Source organism: Ursus maritimus, unplaced genomic scaffold (assembly GCF_017311325.1).
Source record: "Ursus maritimus isolate PB19 unplaced genomic scaffold, ASM1731132v1 scaffold_23, whole genome shotgun sequence".
In the NCBI taxonomy this organism is placed as follows: Eukaryota; Metazoa; Chordata; class Mammalia; order Carnivora; family Ursidae; genus Ursus; species Ursus maritimus.
This window is the reverse complement of record NW_024424786.1, coordinates 33,393,473-33,415,377: the sequence shown is the minus strand read 5'-3', so window position 1 is coordinate 33,415,377 and position 21,905 is coordinate 33,393,473. Positions and strand designations below refer to the sequence as shown.

The 21,905-nt window shown below is 36.5% G+C and overlaps 3 protein-coding genes across 3 annotated transcripts; all 3 read right to left on the bottom strand.

Moving 5' to 3' along the window:
• Window positions 1–746: 746 nt before the first annotated feature.
• LOC103666075 (olfactory receptor 8K3-like) lies at window positions 747–1,687 on the bottom strand. Its single transcript, XM_008694101.2, is given in 2 exon segments — window positions 747–889; window positions 892–1,687. Coding segments are annotated over 2 exon segments (939 nt in total).
• Window positions 1,688–11,522: 9,835 nt separating this feature from the next.
• Window positions 11,523–12,491, bottom strand: LOC103666227 (olfactory receptor 8K3-like). Its single transcript, XM_008694243.1, has one exon. It carries the CDS (start codon window positions 12,489–12,491, stop codon window positions 11,523–11,525), a length of 969 nt encoding a protein of 322 aa, XP_008692465.1.
• A 6,916-nt stretch (window positions 12,492–19,407) lies between these two features.
• Window positions 19,408–20,417, bottom strand: LOC103666226 (olfactory receptor 8K3-like). The gene has a single exon (XM_008694242.1). The coding sequence runs from the start codon at window positions 20,380–20,382 to the stop codon at window positions 19,408–19,410; it is 975 nt and encodes a 324-aa protein (XP_008692464.1). The 5' UTR covers window positions 20,383–20,417.
• Window positions 20,418–21,905: the final 1,488 nt, after the last annotated feature.

Genomic DNA, 21,905 nt, shown 5'->3' with positions numbered 1-21,905 from the left:
CAATGCTTGTAGTAAGGGTGTTTGAACAAGCTAATATGAGTACCTCAAATCATTAGGTATCACAGAAACAACCAGTACTAACTCTAATTCTAAAACATACTTAGGGAAGAGTGTGGGTAAAACAGAAGGAAAGGACTTACACACACACACAGACACACATGCACACACACACATACATAGGGATGGCAATTTTATTCTAATAGGTGAGAAAAACACCAAAACCTTGACAGCTTTGTGTGTGCACGTGTGTACACCCATCTAACACATTCTACTGTACTGTAGTATTTACTTGATTAGCGTATAAAATCTACCTTTTGCTCTGAAGGAAGGCAATTTTATTTTAGGAAGGCAAAGCTTTCTACGTTGTTCACAAATCAATTTACAACAGTTAGAAGTGTCTAGCACATGTAAGACAATCTATAAATAGATAATATATCTTGAACTCATTTGTATTTGCTCTTTTCTTTGGAGGCACATAGAACACAATTTAAAGTCCACAACCGGGATGCCTGGGTGGCTCAGTCGGTTAAGCATCTGCCTTCAGCTCAGGTCATGATCCCAGGGTCCTGGGATCAAGTCCCCCATCAGGCTCCTTGCTCAGTGGGGAGCCTGCTTCTCCCTCTACCTGCCTCTCCCTATGCTTATGCTCTCTCTCTGTCTCTCTCTCTCTGACAAATAAATAAATAAAACCTTTACAAAATAAAGTCCATAACCTAGTTTATAGGAATCATATTAGATAGTGAATTTTAAGAAAAAATACTACATAGTTTTTTCCACATCCTCCGTCTTGCATATTTTACATCTTTGTTCCTCAGGCTATAGATCAAGGGATTCAGCATGGGGATAACGAGGGTGTAAAATACGGACGCCACTTTGTCAGTGTCAGAAAATGACTGGACTCGGGTTGCACATACATGAATATCAAAGTCCCGTAGAACACTGTGGCCACTGTCAGGTGGGACCCACAGGTGGAAAAGGCCTTGTGCCGCCCCTCAGCTGAGTTCATCCTGATGATGGCTACCAGGATCAGCAGGTAAGACACCAGAACTATCAGAAGGGATGAAATCAAATCAAAACCAGCTAAGATCAGAATAATCATTTCAGTTTCATGTGTATTTGAGCAGAGCAAAGTTAACAAGGGGACACAGTCACAGTAGAAATGACTGATGACATTGTAGCCACAGAAGGATAAACTAAAAATATTTATGGTGACTATGAGAGACACAAATGTGCTGTAGAGGTAGGGGATGGCCACCAGCACGTGACACACCCTTTGTGACATGATGACAGGGTAGAGCAGAGGGTTACAGATGGCCACGTAGCGGTCATAGGACATTGCGGTTAGAATAAAAAGTTCACTAACAATGAACATAAGAAAGAAAGCTAGTTGTATAGCACAAAAATAGTAAGAAATTGTATTTTGATCCACAACAAAATTTACTAACATTTTGGGTCCCACGGTTGTTGAATAACCAAGATCAGTGAAAGCCAGGTGTCTGAGGAAGAAGTACATGGGTGTTTGGAGCCTGGGGTCCACCTTGGTAAGGATGATCATGCCCAGGTTCCCCACCACTGAGACTGTGTAGATGATGAGGAAGAGCCCAAATAATGGAGCCTGCAGCTCAGGTTTGTCTGTGATCCCCATGAGAATGAACTCATTGAGCACTGTTAGATTTGGAGTTTCCATGCAGGCTTATCACGAAACCTATTCTGGATGGAGACATCAGCATGGTCAGTAGATTTCATGCATTATCACCTGAGTGATTTTTAGCATGCAAAACTAGCACAAATAAAATACATCCAAACTTTCCAATTTCAGATATTTGAAAATAAAACCATCTCCCACAAAGACTAATGTAGATAAACACAGATAGGCAATGGTTCTCAACTGAAGGTGATTTTGCTAACCAGGTGACATTTTATCAATGTCTAGAAGACATTTTGGTTGTCACACCTGGAAGGTGGGGTTCTACTGGCTAATGATGGTTAAAGGTCGGTTATGTTTCTAAACATCCTACTAGACCCAATATCCAGTCCAAAATATCAATAGTGCCAAGTTTGAGAAACCAAGATGGTATTGATAGTTAAATAATAAAGAGGAAGAGAGGGAGGGAGAAATAGAAACATAGGTAGATACAGACATGTATAGATATATAAATATAGAGACAGAGACATAGAAACATATAGGAATAATTAAAAACATCAAAACTATATTAAAATTTGGGTGTAACATATAAACTATATGGTGCTATATTTTAAAGTTTTCTACTAAAAATAAAGCTTTCTATTAGTCATTTATATATTTGCAATTACACAACAACTTTTATAAATTGCACTTAATAGTATGACTCTATACATATGTCAATATATAATAAATTATATTATACAATTACATAATGATTACAAATAAAAATTTAAAACCACAAATTCTAAAAATACACAGAACTCGCTACTCCAACACCTAAACCAATAAAATGCTTTAGCCCCACAGGTGATACGGGCTGAAACAGTTGACATCCTTGACAGATACTGGACAAGTGAGTAAATAAGAAAACTATAACAAATCGTAGTTGAGAATTGTCTTTATCGCATAAATATATGACATATATTTATGTAGATAGAGTGAGTGTTATGCCTCTACTTATGGCATACATGAAAGTTACTTTGGGCCAATAATTTAAACTTATTTAAAACTCCATTCTCATATACAAAACAATACTTCCTTACATAGGGCTATTGAGAGGGATGAATGAAGATGAAATGATTCAGTGTGCCTACATAGTGGTTCTTTGTTTTTGTTTTTTAAATGGTGACCATAACTTAGCTCAAAGCAGATTTCTTTACATAGTTGTATGTAAATCCTTCTGGGCTCTGAGATATCTTCTTTGCCTAGGCTATGATGATGAACAGGAAGAGGTCAAGTAAGATGGAATGTGACATAATGCAGGCCCTGCCCGATCCCTTCTCTGTAACTAAATGGAACCATCAAGGTGCTATTCTTTTAATTACTTATCTTCTAATTTTCTAACTATTTTAACAAAATGCCAATATAAGTTAATTTTGATAGAACTTTTCTTAAAACGTTAATCTTCCCCTAGGGGCCTTTTCATTATAATTGACATGTACTCACTTGTATGTGACAAATCAAAAACATTTCATCATACAAGAACCTAGGAGAAAATGAAGAAGTCATTTTCATGGGCAAATTGGGAGAATGAGGAGCACCTGGGTGGCTCAGTTGGTTAAGTGTCTGACTTTGGCTCAGGTCATGATCCCAGGGTTCTGGGATTGAGTCCCTGCTTCCTGGCTCCTGGCCCCCCTTCTCTCTGCCCCTCCCCCTGCTCCTGTTCTCTCTCTCTGTTTATTTTTTTATTTTTATTTATTTATTTATTTTAAAGATTTTATTTATTTGTTTATTTGACAGAGACAGCCAGCCAGTGAGAGAGGGAACACAGGCAGGGGGAGTGGGAGAGGAAGAAGCAGGCTCTTAGAGGAGGAGCCTGATGTGGGGCTCAATCCCAGAGCGCTGGGATCACGCCCTGAGCCGAAGGCAGACGCTTAAGGACTGCGCCACCCAGGCGCCCCTCTCTCTCTCTATTTAGTAAATAAATAAAATCTTTAAAAAAATTGGGTGAATGAGCAGACACTGGCATTGTTTTCATATGATAAAGATTCATAAAAAACTTCCTTTGGATAAAGAGATACTGTACTTTAAAAACTGAAGAAAGTCACTGTGTTATAGGATACCATAGAGGCAAAATAAAATACACTAAAGATGAGATATTCATGGATTCTTTGATATTACATTAAATTCTCCTATACCTTAGGGCCACAGGAACTTTTCCAAACTATAATACAAAACGCAGATATACACTGTAATCAAATAAAAATGTATCTATTCCTAATAATATACTGATTAAGAATATACCACTAAGAACTGAATGGCAGATTAAGATAAGAGAATTCTTAAGTTTAAAATATTGCAAGCATGAGTCCTTTCTTAAGAAAAAAATAAATAGAGGGGCACCTGGGTCAGTTAAAGCATCTGACTCTTGGTTTCCGCTGTCATGACCTTAGGGTTGTGGGATCAAGGCCAGAGTCAGGCTCCCTGCTGAGCGTGGAGTCTGCTTGTCCTTCTCTCTGTGCTCCTCCCCTACCCATGTGTTTCTCTCAAAACTTATTAATTAATTAATTAATCTTAAAAAAAGAAACAGCAATGTACTGGTTAAAATGAAAACTTACATTAGGAGATGTAGGGACATTATAATATAGTTGCATTGCATAATCACAGCAGTCTCTGCTCCACAAGAAAATAGAAATATACAATTTTAGGACATTAAATATAGAAGTGATTATATAAACTTTGCATTTAATTCACTTAAAATATTGCTTCTAATGTTATGAACTCCTGATCACGTATCCTGCCTTGATGTGTGCGACTTTCTTACATCAGAAAGATGGAAATGTGTATCAGTAGTTAGTAATTTCAGAAAAATCTCTTCAACAAATGCGGTAAGAAGTGGTATAAACCCTGTTTTTCCTTGTTTCATTTTGTTTTGCAAATATGAAAGGCTGAGAAAAATCAGACTTGGCAAGTTCCACTTTTTCTGTAACATAAAGAAAGATAAACATGTCTTTTTATTTTCCTTTCAGCTTTCGAGTTCTAGGAAAAGAACCAAATTGCTTTTTCATAGTTTGACATCTTTGTTGAAGACGGATTGTTACTTATTGTTTTTAAGGCTACATTCTTGGAGATAATTGTATCTGCTTCTTGTTGGATCCTACCTAAAACCGAAGCACATGCTGAACATTGTACCATTACCATAAAGCTGGGTACTTAAAAATCTGCTAACATCCAAAGAATGCTTTTCACATCCCAGTGGGAAGTTGAAATCCCCTTTTGTGTCATCAAGCAATCTGGAAAGCATCATATGTATATTTTATTTAAAAAATCGTTAAATCTTAAATTATGTTGAGAGGGTCACAAAAAAGAACCTGGGGCAACTAAATAATGAAGAATTTGGAAGGACATCAGAATGCAAGACTGAATACAGGCAGCTTCTTAATTTGCCAATTTTAAAAAATGAATCTCTCTAGTTATGCTTCATTCGCTCTCAATTTTGGCCTGCATTGGAGATGAAATTATTTATATAAAATGAATGGTTTATAAGCAATAGCATGATGTTGCTTCAGAGATGTTTTTGAATGGTTAGTCTGTCGATCCAGGCGAAAATAGTAAAAAAAAATAATGTGGATAGAAAAGGACAAGTGTCCTATTCCTGCTCAGGCATTATGGAGTTCTAGAAAGCAAAGCAAAGCAAAGCAAAAACAAACCCCAAAACTAAATCATAAATGGCAACTTTTTGCTAGAGCTTTGCTCTTGAACTAAAGCAGAACCTTGCTATGCCACTTGATCATTGTCGATCTTAGTGCATAAGACAGCCCATGCAATATTCTATCATTTTACCTGCAGTGAAGCCTCTGTCTTGACTCCCTCATGTGTTTCTTATGGGGCATAGTGAGAAGAATTTATGGATTTGTTTTTACCTTTTGAGACTCTCCCTGAGGAGATTCCAAGCAATTTGTTGATTATCCCTAAAGTATTTCAGAGCATAACAAAATGTCTGGAGGTTGTCCTTTAATTATCAGAGAAAATTTGTGTTCACTCTTGCTTTCTCTTTTTTTTTTCCTATTTCTTTCTTTTTGACTTCCTTCCTGACTTGCACCCTTCCTCCCTCCCTTCCTTCCTCTTTTCCTATTTTTCACTCATGGTTAACTTTCCTTTTGTAGCACATGGGACTCTTGATGAAAATATCACATCTATAGGACACGCCATCAAGAATCTGCATTTCCATGGTGGTCTCCTCAAATGAATGGCACAGTGTAGAAGAGTTTAAACACTGCCTTGTCACATTATGTTAAAGTTCATAGGGAATTAAAATAATACATTATGAAGATAGGAGCTGCCTTGATTTGTTGCTCAAGTTGTTTTCACTTTTCCTTTAGGGATAGAAATTAGTTACTGTTACTTCTCATTTCATTGTGAGTTTCCATCTGTCTGTTCACCATTTTTCTTTTTTTGTTTTTTGTTTTTCCTTTTACTGCATATTGTACCTAAAATTTCAGTGATTTCATTCTGTGCACCCCCCCTCCTTAAAAACGGATCTCTTCCCTTGACATAAAGTTCAATCCGGCTGCCCCTTTATAGGGACACCCCCTGACTCTGCCTCTGTCACTGTTCCTAACTCCTAGTAATCACTATTCTCTTTTCCATCATTCTATTTTTGTCATTTAAAGAATGTTTTATAAATAATACACTATTTGTAATCTTCTGAGATGGGATTTTTTTCATCCAACAGACTTCTCTTGAGATTCACTTGTGTTTTGTGTGTACACCTCATTTGTTCCTTTATTGTTGCTGAGTAGTATGCCATGATACTGAGGACAGAATTTGTTTAACCACTCACTCACTGAAAGGCATTTGGGTTCTTTCTAGTTTTCAACTATTATGAGTAAAACATCTCTAAACATTCACTTAAAGATGATTGCATGAAGATAACGTCTCATTCCCTTCAGGTAAGTATCCAAGAGGGTGACTGGTGGGTTGTTTTAATTCGGACCAAGTCCAGTTTACCAGCATTTACTTTAATAGATTATGGTTTTGATGTCATGTCTATAAACTCTTCACTAGTCCAAGGTGCTGAATACAGGCTTTCCCCTATGCTTTTATCTAAGTGTATTATATAGTTTGCCATTTTATACTTCAGTTGTCATTCAATCTTTGTATAAGGTTTAGCCTAGCATTGTTTGTTAAATTTCATCTCTGTATTCCCGATTACAATATCACTAATTTTTTAGAAGATTTTTATTTATTTATTTATTTATTTATTTAATTAATTTATTTATTTTAGTGCAAACATGGGGAGGGGCAGAGGGAGAGGGAGAGAATCTCAAGCAGATTCCATGCTGTACAAGAAGGCTGTCTGGAGGCTTGATCTCAAGGCCCTGAGATCATGACCTGAGCTGAAGTCAAGAATTATTTGCTCAACCAAATGAACCACCCAGACATCCCAACACCACTTTTTTTTCTTTTTTTTAAGGCTATTCTCCTGCTGTTGAATTATCTTTGCATCTTTTGGAAAACTGGTAGAAGTATTTCCAAAGGTCTATTTCTGTCTAGTCATGTGACATTGATTTATGTGTTTGTATCTCCACCAAGGTCACGTAGTCTCCATTATTGTGGCTACGTAGTGAACCTCAACACGGAGTAGATTTTCTTACTTGTTATGCTACACTTTAAAATGTGTTTTATCTCTGCTCATTCCCTGAACTTTCATGTATATTTCAGTATAAAAGTCTTGCCAGGTTTGCATTAAATCTATAGCTCAGCTTATAAAGAATTGATATTTTTAGCATATTGTCTTTTAATCTATGAACTCAATATGTCTACTAATTTGTCAGATCTTTTTCGATTTCTTTAATCACTATTTTGTACTTCTCTGCATTCAGATCCTGTACACAATTTGCTTGTTTCTATCTCCATATTTCAGGTGGGGGACTTTTATGTGCATATTTGCCATCTTTATGTATTTGGTGACATACTTTTCAAATGTTTTGCCCATTCTGGAGGTCTATTATTGTTATCATTGAGTTTTGAGACATCTGTGTATATTGTGGAACAAGCCCTTTATGAAATACACTACCTAAATACACTATTGTCTTCCAGAACGTAAACAGGTTTTACACCTTCTTAAGAGTATCTTTTGAAGAGTGAAATATATCATTTTGATGTCTTACAATGTAAGAAATTGTGTTGCGTTGGTTTTACTCTGGGTATCGTACTTAAGAAATCTTTCCTAACCTGAGATCATGAATATATTCTACTATGTTTCCTCCCGAAATTTTTAGATTTTTAGATATTACATTTACATCTAAGATCCATTGTTGGCGAATCTTTATATGAGTTATTTGTCAACATTCAATATTTTATATATACCCATCTAGTTAGTCCATCATCATTTGTTGAAAGGTCTAGTTTTTTTCAACAAATGACCTTTTTCTTTTGCCCTGTGGAAAATTTATTGTTCATACCTGTGGGGGTCTGTTTCTGGTCTATCAATTTTGTTTCATTGATCTATTTGTCAATTTTTATACCAGTGCCACACCCTTTTAACAACTGTAGCTTTGGATAGGGCTTGAAAGCAGTTAAGAGTTGCTGTAATGTTTTTATTACAACTCTGTTTCTCTTTTAAAGTTAATTCAGCTATTCTAGGTCTTTGCGTTTCTTTCTATTTTTTAGTTTCATACAATTTAGCATTAGCTAACATCTCCATCATGTTACTGACCTAAACATACCTACCAAAACATAATGCCTGCTTGAATTTTTATTTGAGTTACATTGAATCTCTAGGTACATTTGAGAAAGTTTGATATTTTAGCAATATTGAATATTCCAGAAACTAAACATCGTATATCTTTCACTTATTTACATCTTCTTTAGTGTCTAATAGCAATGTTTCTTAATGTTGTGTACATGTAATTTTCATATTTATCTTTAAGTAATTTCAGTTTTCCATACACTTTCAGCACATATTTTAAAATCTCATTTTCAGGGGTGCCTGGTTGGTTCAGTTGGCTAAGCACCTGACTCTTGACTTCTGGCTCAGGTTGTGATCTCAACGTTGTGAGATTGGGCCCTGTGTTTGGCTCCCTGTGGGCTCTGCTTGATATTCTCTCTCTCTCTGCCCCTGCCCTGCACTCTCTTTCTCTCTCTCTTTCAAATAAATAAATAAGAAAATAAATATTCCATTTCTAATTTGTCCTTGGTAGTGTAGAGAATTAAACATTATTTTGTATCCTGATCCTCCTTTTGAAACAACACTAAATTCACTAGTATGGTCAAAGTTTTTACCTTTAATGGACAGTGAAACTTTAAAATGTTTTGCTGCATTTATTGAGAGGTTAGCATTTTTTCCCCTGTTTCTTTTTTTTTTCTTTTTAAGATTCTATATATTTATTTGAGAAAGAGAGAGAGAGAGAACACAAGAGGGGGAGGGGCAAAGGGAGGGGGGACACTGAGTGGCTAGCCTGTTGGGGTCTTGATTCCAGCACCCTGGGATCATGACCTGAACAGAAGGCCTATGCTTAACCAACTGAGCCCGTCAGGTGCCCCTTTTTTTCTCTTTTTAGTTTTTAATATGGTGATTTTATTTTTAAATGTTAAATCATCTGTACATTTCTGGGGTAAGCCTAATATGGGGCATTATTGTTTTTACATACTGCTAGATTTCATTTGCTAAAACTCTTATTACAATTGTTGCATAAGTGATCATGACTGATATTGCTCTGTTGTTTTCTTTTCTTATGAAGCTTTTGTTTTTGATATCAGGGAAAAGTGTTCCTCAAAGAAAGCCGAGTTTTCACTTCAATTTTCTAGAAGAAAATGTATATAACTGGTTTCTTTATTTTCCCTAAGTACTTGGAGTTCCCCAGTTAAGACTCCTAGGCGTGATTTTAGATTAGTGAGAGTTATTTTTCATGTATATTTCCATATTGAGATCCTTTCCATCTTGGATTTTTTTGTACAGTGTTTCTTCGTGTCCGTATACAAATGTGCCCTTCTTAATACCTGACCTGAAACATGGATTTTTTTTTTACATGCATCCTTAGTGTCTCTAAATTTCTTGTACTTTTAGTATTCTAAATTTTGTTAATTTTTCTGAATCATCACTGCATATCTATAAAATTCTAATATTCTTCATAATTTCACATAAAAGTTTCAGTTACGTACCAATTCTTTATTTGTTTGAATTTTTCCATTTTATGGGAAAATACTAAACTTTCTGAAATGTAAATGTGATAAAATATGCCAAAAATAAGGAAGAAGGTCAAATTTTAGAAGGGTTAGGAGGAAGTCTTCCAGAAGATATAACATATACTATGTAAATTGTTGCATATCCTACCTAAATTCCGCTAGAAATATACTATAGACCAAATTATGGGATTATCTCCTATTGCTTCCTAAGGAGGGATTATCAAATTGATGCAGTGAAACAATGGACCCTAATGAAAATATTTTACACATTTATACGAACCAATATTGAGGAAAGTTATCCCGTGAAAAGGCGACAAACCTAATTCAACATAGAATAGACCTCTTATGCAAAGATACAAAACCAATTCAATAACTAATTTTAAACAAGAAGTATTCTTAAGTTTCAGAGATGAGAAAGTGTAACAATCCCATTAGACAAAAATAAGCAGTTAGAAATCAAGACCCCAATCAAACATAAAATTGAAAATCAAAAGTTGGAAGCTTCTATGGGAGACCTCAAGAAATTTGTTTTTTTCTCCAGCTTTATTGAGATATAAATGACATATAACAAGTGTAAGGTGTAAGAGGTGTTGATTTGATACACTTCTGTACTGCAATATGATTACAATTTAGCATTAGCTAACGTCTCCATCATGTTACATAAGTATGATTTTTTATTCTTGCATTGAGGACGTTTAAGATTTACTCTCTTAACAACTTTAAAGCATATAATGGTGTACTGTTAACTATAATCAAGAAAATTTATCTTCATTTGTATATGCACTGGTATAAAGAAATGGGTTGATTAAGACAAATGAGATGTTGCACTGATATTGTGAGTTCCTGAATTGCCAAGTATGTTGAGTTAATAGATTTCCTAGGGCTCATAAACAAATGCACTGATGAGGACAGCAGGACCCTGAGATCCCCCACATGGTACTGGAGTATTTGAGCAAATTCACATGACTGATGACTTCCAATCATAGTTCTACACTGAGCCTCCTTGAAATCCACAGTAAGTTTGATTTCAACACATGCCATAAAAAGAGTATAAAGACAGGTGCCTGGGAGGTTCAGGCAGTTAAGCATCTGCCTTCAGCTCAGCTATGATCCCAAGGTCATGGCATCAAGTCCCACATGGGGCGCCTTGCTCAGTGTGGAGTCTGCTTCTCCCTCTCCCTCTACCCCTCCCCACTGCTCATCCTCTTGCTTTTGCTCTCTCTTAAAAAAATAAAAAAATAAATAAATAAATAAAATAAATGAAATCTTTAAAAAATGAAGAGTATAAAGGCTAAAAGAGAAGAATGAACTTACACAAACACATGCACGTGCACAATGACACACGGTCACTGGGATATTTATTCTGTTAATTGGGAATAACACAAGAATCATCTGAACCCCCCTTTGTGCCTCCTATTCTTCCTCACCCCCACACAGCAGACCCACTCTCTTATCTGCTTTTATGGACTTTGGTGTCTTAACCAATTCAACTCTACTATAAATTGTACCTAATTATTATATTTATAATTTATCTCTCCCCCTCAAGGAAAGCAAGCGCTTTTCCTGTTTTATATACTAATGTATTTACAGCCCATAGAATGGTGACTGGCCCTTAGAAGATAACCTCTACATGTATGATGAACTCATTTGTGTTTCCTATTATTACTTCTAGAGACATACAGAACAATTTTGAAGTCCATAACCTAATTTATGGAGACTGTATCGTATATAAACTTAAAGAAAAAAGATTGCATAGTTTTTTCCACATCCTCCGTCTTGCATATTTTACATCTTTGTTCCTCAAGCTATAGATCAAGGGATTCAGCATGGGGATAACGAGGGTGTAAAATACGGACGCCACTTTGTCAGTGTCAAAGGAATGACTGGACTCGGGTTGCACATACATGAATATCAAAGTCCCGTAGAACACTGTGGCCACTGTCAGGTGGGACCCACAGGTGGAAAAAGCCTTGTGCCGCCCCTCAGCTGAGTTCATCCTGACGATGGCTACCAGGATCAGCAGGTAAGACACCAGAACTATCAGAAGGGAGAAAATCAAATTAAAGCCTGCTAAGATCAGAATAATCAGTTCAATTTCATGTGTATTTGAGCAAAGCAAAGCTAACAAGGGGAGACTGTCACAGTAGAAATGACTGATGACATTGTAACCACAGAAGAATGAACTAAAAATCTTGACGGTGACTAGAAGAGACACAAATGTGCTGTAGAGGTAGGGGATGACCACCAGCACATGACACACCCTTTGTGACATGATGACAGGGTAGAGCAGAGGGTTACAGATGGCCACGTAGCGGTCATAGGACATTGCCGACAGAATGAACAGCTCACTAATGATGAACACAAGAAAGCAAGCCAGTTGTATAGCACAAAAACAATAAGAGATTGTATTTTGGTCCACAACAAAATTTACTAACATTTTGGGTCCTATGGTTGTTGAATAACCAAGATCAGTGAAAGCCAGGTGTCTGAGGAAGAAGTACATGGGTGTTTGGAGCCTGGAGTCCACCTTGGTGAGGATGATCATGCCCAGGTTGCCCACCACTGAGATCAAATAGATGATGAGGAACAGCCCAAATAATGGAGCCTGCAGCTCAGGACGGTCTGTGATCCCCATGAGAATGAATTCATTCAGCACTGTCAGATTGTGTTTTTCCATCCAGGGTTATTAGAACATCTATTCTGGATAAATACATCATCATAGTCAGTAGATTTCACGCATTAACTCCTGGGAGATGTTTTAGTAGGGCAAACTGGTATAAATAATATACATCCAAACTTTCTAGTTTAGGATATTTGAAAACAAACCCATCCCCCACAAAGACTACTATCATAGGTAGAGAAAGAAAGAGAATGGAAATAGATGAGTAATTCTCAACTGGAGCCATTTTACTCCAAAAGAATATTTTCCAATGTGTGGAGATATTTTAGTTGTCACAACTGGGAGTTGGGATGCTACTGACTTCTAATGGTTAGACACCTGTTAAGCTGCTAAATATCTTATCCTATCAAATATCTAGGCCATAAAAATATTGAGCTAGGAATAACAACAGTAAGAGTTAAGACATTCTGATGATATAGTTAGATAGAAGATAGATAGATGATAGATCATAGATGGATTGATAAATATGGATTCTAAAGCAAAAATAACAAAAGTTAAAACTTCCAGGATTAGATAAATGGGTGATAGTTTTAGTATTCTTGAAAGTATTCTATCATTTATATGACACAATCACAAAATGACACTTATCAAATACATCAATCATATGACCTAATACATATGTCAATTATGTAATAAAAATTTTAAGTCACGAATTCCCTAAAGGCATAATACCCACTCCTCAAAACATAATTCTATGAAATATATGCCTACAGTTGAAATTGGCTGGAAAGTTGACATACTTGACAGATATTTGACAGGTGTATGAATAAGAAAAGCATAACAGATCATAGTGGGAATTACTTATACGGTAAAACATACCAGGAGATACAGTTTTTGCTGTACTCTATTTTATAGTATATACAAAGGGTTAATTGGGGCAAAACGTGTAAGTTCTCTAAAACTCTTCATTCTCATATATAAAACAGACATTTCCTTGAAGAGCTTTTTGGGTAGGATAAATGAAATTTCAATAGTTCCATATGTTCTATGTTACCTGGAAATAGTTCTCAAAAATCAAGTACACTGTGGGCTTTTGTTTGTTTCCTTGCTTGCTTGTTTAATAGTGACAGTAACTTACCAGAAATGCTTCTGTTCTCTTTACTTATATACCTGTACCTTCTCTGGACTGTGACTTCGGTTCCTTGTCAAGGCTCTCGTGTGAATCGGTGAGGGCCCGGTTAAGCAGGATGTGACACATGCAACTCGTCCCAGTCCTTACCTCACTCCCTATGACATGACTAACTGAACAATCATTTGCTACTTTTTGGATTACTTATCTTCTAATTTTCTTGTCTATTTTAATAATGTTTTAGTATAAGCTATGTTAATATAAATTTGCTTAAAATATTATTCTTGCCTTTGTGGCCTTTTCATTAAAATAGAGATAAACTAGCTTGTACATAACAAATCAGATGCAATTTATCGAGCAAGAAACTAAGGGAACATGGTGAAATTGGGAGGATAAAGAGGCTACTAGCAGAGGTTTCACATAATGAAGGTTCATAGACATTCCCTTTGAATTAAAAGATATGATACTTTAAAGAAAGAAAAAGTTGAAAGTCACTGTGATACACAATCCGATAGAGACACAATAAAATACACTAAAGGTGAGGTGTATGTGGATCCCTGGATGGGACTGAAATCGTTCTGTACATTAAGTCCACGGGAACCCCTTCAAACTACGAAATAGCGCATAATGGAGATAAACAAGTACATAATCACATACCATGTATCTAAATATCCTAAAAACACAGATAAAAACTATGCCAGAGTGGGAGGTGGATGGCATGCTAAGGTAAGAGAATTATTTTTGGTTTACAAAAATTGGGGGGGGGCACCTGGGTGGCTCAGTTGGTTCAGCATCTGCCTTTGGCTCAGGTCAGGATCTCAGGGTCCTGGGATGGAGCTCAGCGGGGAGTCTGCAACTCCCTCTCCCTCTTCCTCTCCCTCTCCCTCTGCCTCTCTCCTGGCTTGTGCTCTCTCTCTTTCTCTCTCTCCCTCTCATTCTCTCTCTCAAAAAAATAAAGAAAGTCTTAAAAAAAGAATATCTGAAAAGATATTTAAAAAGTAAAAAATAAAAACTTGTGGGCATCAATGCTTTGGTTTACAGTAAAAGGAAATGCTACTGCCTGCAATCAAATTGCTAGACCGAAGTCTCTGAGCGAGCTGTATACAAGCAGACGGAAACATACAATTCCAGTTTAAATGTCAAGGTAATTATATGTACTTTCCACTTAAATTCACTTGTGAACTTACTTATAAGTTTGTGACCTCTTGCTATTCTGCACGCTCTGATGCACACACCTTTCTTATATTAGAAAGACGATCATGTGTGTCAGTAGATTATGTTAGAGAAACAGTAAGTGCAATGGAAAAGCAGTATGAATCTTGGGTTTTCCTTGTTTCTTTTCTTTCTGCTTTGTTTCATCTTCCTTTCCAATCGTGGAAAGCTAAAAAAATAAATATCATTTTTATAAGGATTACTAGTCATCCTTTTATTCATTTATTTAAATTTTTTAAACTAAGAACTTTGTTTTATTTTTTTTAAGTTATTAATTTTTTTATTATGTTATGTTAGTCACCGTACAGTACATCCTTAGTTTTTGATGTAGTGTTCCATGATTCATTGTTTGAGTATAACACCCAGTATTATTTGAATTCTTAAATTTTTAAATGATTTTTTTTTTTTTTTTAGGGGGATTCAGAGGGAGCGAGCAGGGGAGGGGCAGACAGAGAGGGAGAGAGAGATTTCTAAACTGTGAGCTGAGCCACATAACGGGGCTCGATCTCACTACCCTGAGATCATGACCTGAGCTGATTCAAGACTCAGAAGCTTAGCCTGAGCCACCCCTGTGCCCCTAAATAGCATTTTTTAAGTACCAATTTTTCTATGAGGTGAAGAAAGATAGAAAGATTTCCTCTCATCTTTTCTGTGAAAAGAATCACATTGCTTTTCCATAGTTTACTATCTCTGTTGAATATTAGATATTTATTTTTTTAAGATACATGCTTTGCGATAATTATACCTGCTATCTGTCAGAACCCACTGGAAAATAAAGAAAATTGTGACTATTGTTCCATTACCATAGAGCTTGATCCTGAAGTGTCTTCTAATAGTCAAATAGCGCTTTGCACACCTCAGCGGGAGGTTGCAACCCCTCTTCTCCTTATCAAGATATCAGGTGCTAATTATATGAATCCATTATGTAAATAGTCATTAAATATGAAGTTATTTTCAAGAGAACCACAAAAAGTGTCTGGAGTCACTGAATAAGCATTTGGAATGACCTAACAATGAGAGAAAACACCTGTCAGTTTTTAAATTTTGCCACTTAAAAAAATATCATTTTCTTTACCTGTGCATCCTTTGCTCTCAGTTTTGGCTTCTCTCTGAAACAAAATGATTGCTATTAAACAGAAGTATTTTAGAACAGTATGAAAACGAAGTTTCAAAGATGCACTGGAGTATTTAGCCTCTCATTCCACGTGAAAACGTTCCAAAAATTCACAAGAAAGGAAAAGGAGGTAAGTCCTACTCTTTCTCAGGCACCAGGGTGGCTGGAAAGCAGAGCCAACTGAACCAGAAGGGTCCCGTTTCGCCTGGGCTTTGCCGTGGAGTTCGGGCGGAACTTTACGAGCATCACTGAATCATTGTGGGCATTTCGTAGCTTCAGGCGCCACACAGGTATTCTCTCATTTTTACCTGTAATGAAGTCTCCGTCCTGACTCCCGAATGTGTTTCTTAACATGGCATATTGAGAACAATTTATGGATGTTTTTCACCTTTGAGACTCTCCCTCGGGAGATGCGAGCAATTTGTTTACTATTGTTAATGCGTATGAGAGCGTTAAAAAAATGCCTGGAGGTTGTCCATTCCTAAGCAGAGACAATTTGTACTTACCCGTGAATTAATTATCTCCCTACCTATCATCTATCACCTATTATCTATCCATCCATCATCTGTTGAAGTATTTATTTATTGTCTATGTCACTCCTATTTTTCACTCTAATTTAACTTTTCCTTGGCACCTCCCAGGACTCTTGATTGAAACGTCATATATTTCCAGCAGGCTCCTCCAGAGTCCCTATTTCCACACTGGTCTCCTCAAATGGGTGACGCGGCGGAGAAATGATAAATTCTGTGCTATAAGTTTACTTTAAAATTGTAAATGGAATAAAAATGATACGTTAGGCACATGTGACATGGTGTTTCCTTGATTTTCATTGTCGTTTTCAATATTTTTTCCCCGCCAAAGCAGAAACTAGCTAGGCATCCTCCTCACTGCGTCGTTGCCATGGCTGACTCGTTACTCCTGCTGCTTTGACTTTACTTTTTCTCCTCAATTTCACATTGCAGCACTTCAGTTATTTCCTTCTGTGCAACCCCATTCCAATGTTTTTTTTCCACCTTGAAATATGCTCTGTGGTACTTGATATATGCCTAGATTATCAATTTGTCCCTGCAACAATATAATATTTTACTTACATAGAACAATGTGTGTGTGTTATTTTTCTATAGATTTCATTCTGCATTGAAGTCACTTTTCTCACTTGCTGTGTATAGATGATAGGACACTTTTTGCTTCATTTTGTATTATAATCCCTGATATATATTTAACGAATTTCACTTAATATTTTATTGATAAATATTTTGTTTCCAACTCTTGCATATTGCCAACATTACAGTGTAGGGCCTCAATGAACACCCCTGAGTTTGTTCCATTAAAAATTGTATATAAAAATAAATAAGTAAATAAAAATTATATATGTGCATTCTTAATAAGAGAGAGTAAAATATATTCATTAATTTTCCAAAATATTTCAGATGTATTATCCCAATATACTCTTGTATTAATAAGCACAAGAGGGGTGCCTGGGTGGCTCAGTCAGTTAAGCATCCAACTTTTGATCTCAGCTCAGGTCTTGATCCTTTTATGCTAGTAGCAGTTCCTGATTTCCAATAATTATATTCTTTGAAAAATATAATACTTTTTGATTTGAACTATGTATCTACTTAATAATGAAATAGAGACCAATTTTTAAGTGAATGAACTATATTATCAAAATTTATAAATCTTAATACATATTTTTCTCTTTTTGGCTTATATCTGAGGGCTAATCAAAGACACTCGAATATTTATTTTAGGAGTGGGATATCGTGATCCTTTTATTCATGGTTTGGTTTTTGCAAATCCATATATTATTAACATTTCACTGTAACTCTGTCTAATGTATAGAATCTAAGAAAAAACATTTTCTTATATTTATATATGTATATGTCATACTTAGGTATATAATTTTTCTTAATAATTAAAAAATAAACCATAAAGGCCCTCTTAATATTTATGCTTACATGACGATATATACATGTGTGTGCGTGTGTGTGTGTGCGTGTATGTGTATTTTCTTATGAATTATTTTTATTTGAATTTTGTTGACTTTGCAGATAATTTCATTCCATAATGGTGGACTCAGAAAACAGTCCCTTCTCTCTGTGATGTAAATATGTCTACTGAATGTTAAAAAATAATAAAAATAAACAAAAAATAAGGGGATTTGGGAGGATTATGTAGGAAGTATGCCCCAAATGCACACTAAGTATATAAATGGCTATATATCATGCCACATGTTCACTGGCCAAGTCATGGACTCCTCTCCTTTTATTGTCTTCAGGCAGGATCATCAAATCAATGTAGTCAAACAATATATCCTAATAAAAATATAGTGCACACTCATTTGAACCAGATTTGTGGAAAAAGAGAGGATACACCCTCATTTATGATAGAGTAGACTTCATATGTAAGCATACAGAAACAACTAGAATATGAGTTATTTTTAAAAGATATTTATTTATTTATTTATTTATTTATTTATTTATTTATTTATTCATTCATTCATTCATTTATTTGAGAGAGAGCACAGGAGCAGGAGGGGAGCTGCAGAGGGAGAGGTAGCAGCAGACTCTCTGCTGAGCAGGGAGCCAGACATGGGGCCGGATCCCAGCATGCCAGGATCATGATCATGACATGAGCCAAAGGCAGAAGCTTAACCAACTGAGCCACCCAGGAGCCCCTGGACTGTGCCTTTTACACAATAGTTATCCTTGTTTTTCAGAGAGATAAGAAGGAGTAACTCCATTGAACAAAAACAAGCATTTAAGAATCAAGATCAAGCTGGTAGGAAAAATAAGAAATCCTGTAGGGGTCTATGGCAGACTGCATGAAACTTAATTCAATTGTTCTACCTGCTGTTACATGCAACGGGAAGATTTAGACAAGATGAGATGTTGTGCGATCTTCTGGATTGCTGAAATGCCAAGTGTGGTAGTTGATAGGCTCTCTAGGGCTCCTTTGTGAAAGTCATGGGACTCAGGAGGAAAGAGCAGGGCACAAAGACCCCTTGTGGAATGGAGATATTTGAGCAAATTCAGATGACTGATGACTTCAAGTTAGTGCAATACCCTGAACCTCCTTAAAGCTACCAACAAGTGTGTTTTTGACACCCCACAGAAGCCACATCGGCTAATCAGAAAGGATGTACTTACAGAAAAAACACCTACATACACATCATACATGGACACTGGAACGTTTATTCTGATAGTTGATAACAATGCAAGTCATTTGAGCTCTCTTTCTCTACCAGCTATTCTTTACTCCCACACAGCGTACCCACACTCCTTGCTTGGTGTTACAGCCTTTAGTCTCCTCACTCACCCTACTGTGCTAACATGTTGCCCAGTTTTTATGCTTATCACGCATCTCTTTGCCTCAGGAAGGGAAAATATGTTTATTTTTTACTCACAATGTGAATAAAAATTTAGAGTACGTAGATGTCAATCTTTAGATACATGTTGAACTCATTTACGCTGGCTTTTCCCTCTGAAGGAACATATAGAAATGCTTATGTTGATAGTCTATTTCTTAGGAACCACGTAGTGTACAATAAAGTTAGGAAAGGTATTGCATAATTTCTTCCGTATCCTATGTAAAGCAGATTTCACATCTTTGTTCCTCAAGCTATAGATCAAGGGATTCAGCATGGGGATAACGAGGGTGTAAAATACGGACGCCACTTTGTCAGTGTCAAAGGAATGACTGGACTCAGGTTGCACATACATGAATATCAAAGTCCCATAGAACACTGTGACCACTGTCAGGTGGGACCCACAGGTGGAAAAAGCCTTGTGCAGACCCTCAGCTGAGTTCATCCTGATGATGGCTACCAGGATCAGCAGGTAAGACACCAGAACTATCAGAAGGGATGAAATCAAATTTAAAACAGAGAAAATCAAAATTGTCAATTCAACTTCATGAGCATTTGAGCAGAGCAAAGATAGCAAGGGGACACAATCACAGTAGAAATGATTGACAATATTGAAGCCACAGAAGAGCGAATTAAAAATCCTCACGGTGACTGTAAGAGACACAAATGTGCTGTAGAGGTAGGGGATGGCCACCAGCACATGACACACCCTTTGTGACATGATGACAGGGTAGAGCAGAGGGTTACAGATGGCCACGTAGCGGTCATAGGACATTGCTGACAGAATGAACAGCTCACTAACAATGAACATAATGTAGAAAGCTCCCTGTGTGGCACACAAATAATAGGAAATCGTGTTTTCTTCCACAATGAAACTTACTAACATTTTTGGTCCCACAGTTGTCGAATAACCAAGATCACTGAAAGCCAGGTGTCTGAGGAAGAAGTACATGGGTGTTTGGAGCCTGGGGTCCACCTTAGTGAGGATGATCATGCCCAGGTTGCCCACCACTGAGATCAAATAGATGATGAGGAAGAGCCCAAATAATGGAGCCTGCAGCTCAGGACGATGTGTGATCCCCATGAGAATGAATTCATTCAGCACTGTCAGATTGTGTTTTTCCATCCAGGGTTATTGGAAAACCTGTGGGTAATCAGATAGTAAATAGCTTTCATGTTACCTCATCTGGTAGTGTTTTATCTTGAATACAAGTTAAATAGAGGTGTCAGGAGTCTGTGAGTGAGCTATAAGAAAGCAACAGAAAAATACAGCATTGTAACATTAAATAATAAACACGTTTCTAGAAAATCCACATTGACCTCACATAAAACATTGCTGATAAGATTGTCAGCTTCTGATAAACTACCCCAGACCCAAGTACACACATTCTTATGTCAGAAACCCTGAGCTGTTAGAAAAAACTGTTTTAAATGAACAGAAGAAGAAACTATGTAAGTGTTGAGGTGCAAGGATGAGAGGTGAAAGAAAAAATGACATGACAAGTGCTGATTTTGTGTGAGATAAGGCGAGAGAGAAGGGGTTTCTCTCTCCAGTTTGAGACACCTAGGGAAAGCGTCAAATTGCTTTTTGATAGTTTACTATATGTTTCAATGATCAGATCATTGTTTTTTAAAGTTACACCCTTTAAGAAAAGTATCTGTGCTTCCTGTCAGATTCCACCGGAAATTGAACGTGCTGTACCTTGTACCGTCAACACAAAACTGGGCACTTAAAAGTATCCTAGCCTCCAAATATTGCTCTTCACATCTCAATGTGAGGTGGAATTTCTCCTTTTACTCCTTATGAATTAGAAAAAACCCCAGCTTTATAAATAAGTTGATTGAAATAACTCTCAATATTTTTGAGAAGGAAATAAGAAAAATATAGTCACTAAACGACTGAGGATTTAGGTATCAAACAAGCACCTGATTAGTTACAGTTTCATAATTCTGCCATAATTTCTCTTTTTTTGTTTTTTATTCCTGACTCTTTAGTTAGGGTTTATGGTCTCTCAGTTCTGACCTGTATTGTTTATATAATCAAGTATTTACATGAAACATACATTTACATAAGCAATATGTCCCCGACATTTCAAAAATGCCTATTAGCCCTTGTGAAAATACTTGGACAGTAATGTGAAGAGAACGGAGAGCACTCTTGCTCTGTCATGCATTAGCAATAGTAGGATGCAGAAGTGAATCAGAAATCCGAATATTTTGCTATGCTTTGACATGGAATAAAAGTGTGACCTTGCAAATGTCACCAAAACTATTTGGATATAGGCATAATACAGCAGCACATGAAATACTCTGTTTACCTGTGATGAGACCTCTGTCTTGGCTTCCCGTGTACTTCATAATATGAAGATGTGGGATCAATTTATGGATTCTTTTCGCCCTCTGAATCTCTCCCTGAGGATATGCCGAGCAATTTCTTAATCATCCCTAAAGCATTTGAAAGCTTAATAGAATGCAAGGAGGGTTTATTAATTGTCTAGAACAATTTATATTCACCAATGAATTAAGTTTTTTTGTTAGTGTACTACATTCATACATCTTACTTTTGAGTAACTCTTTCTTCCCCCTGCTTTGATGGTTAATTTTATGTATTCAGTTGGCTAGTCTAGGGTGCCCAGTTGTTTAGTCAAA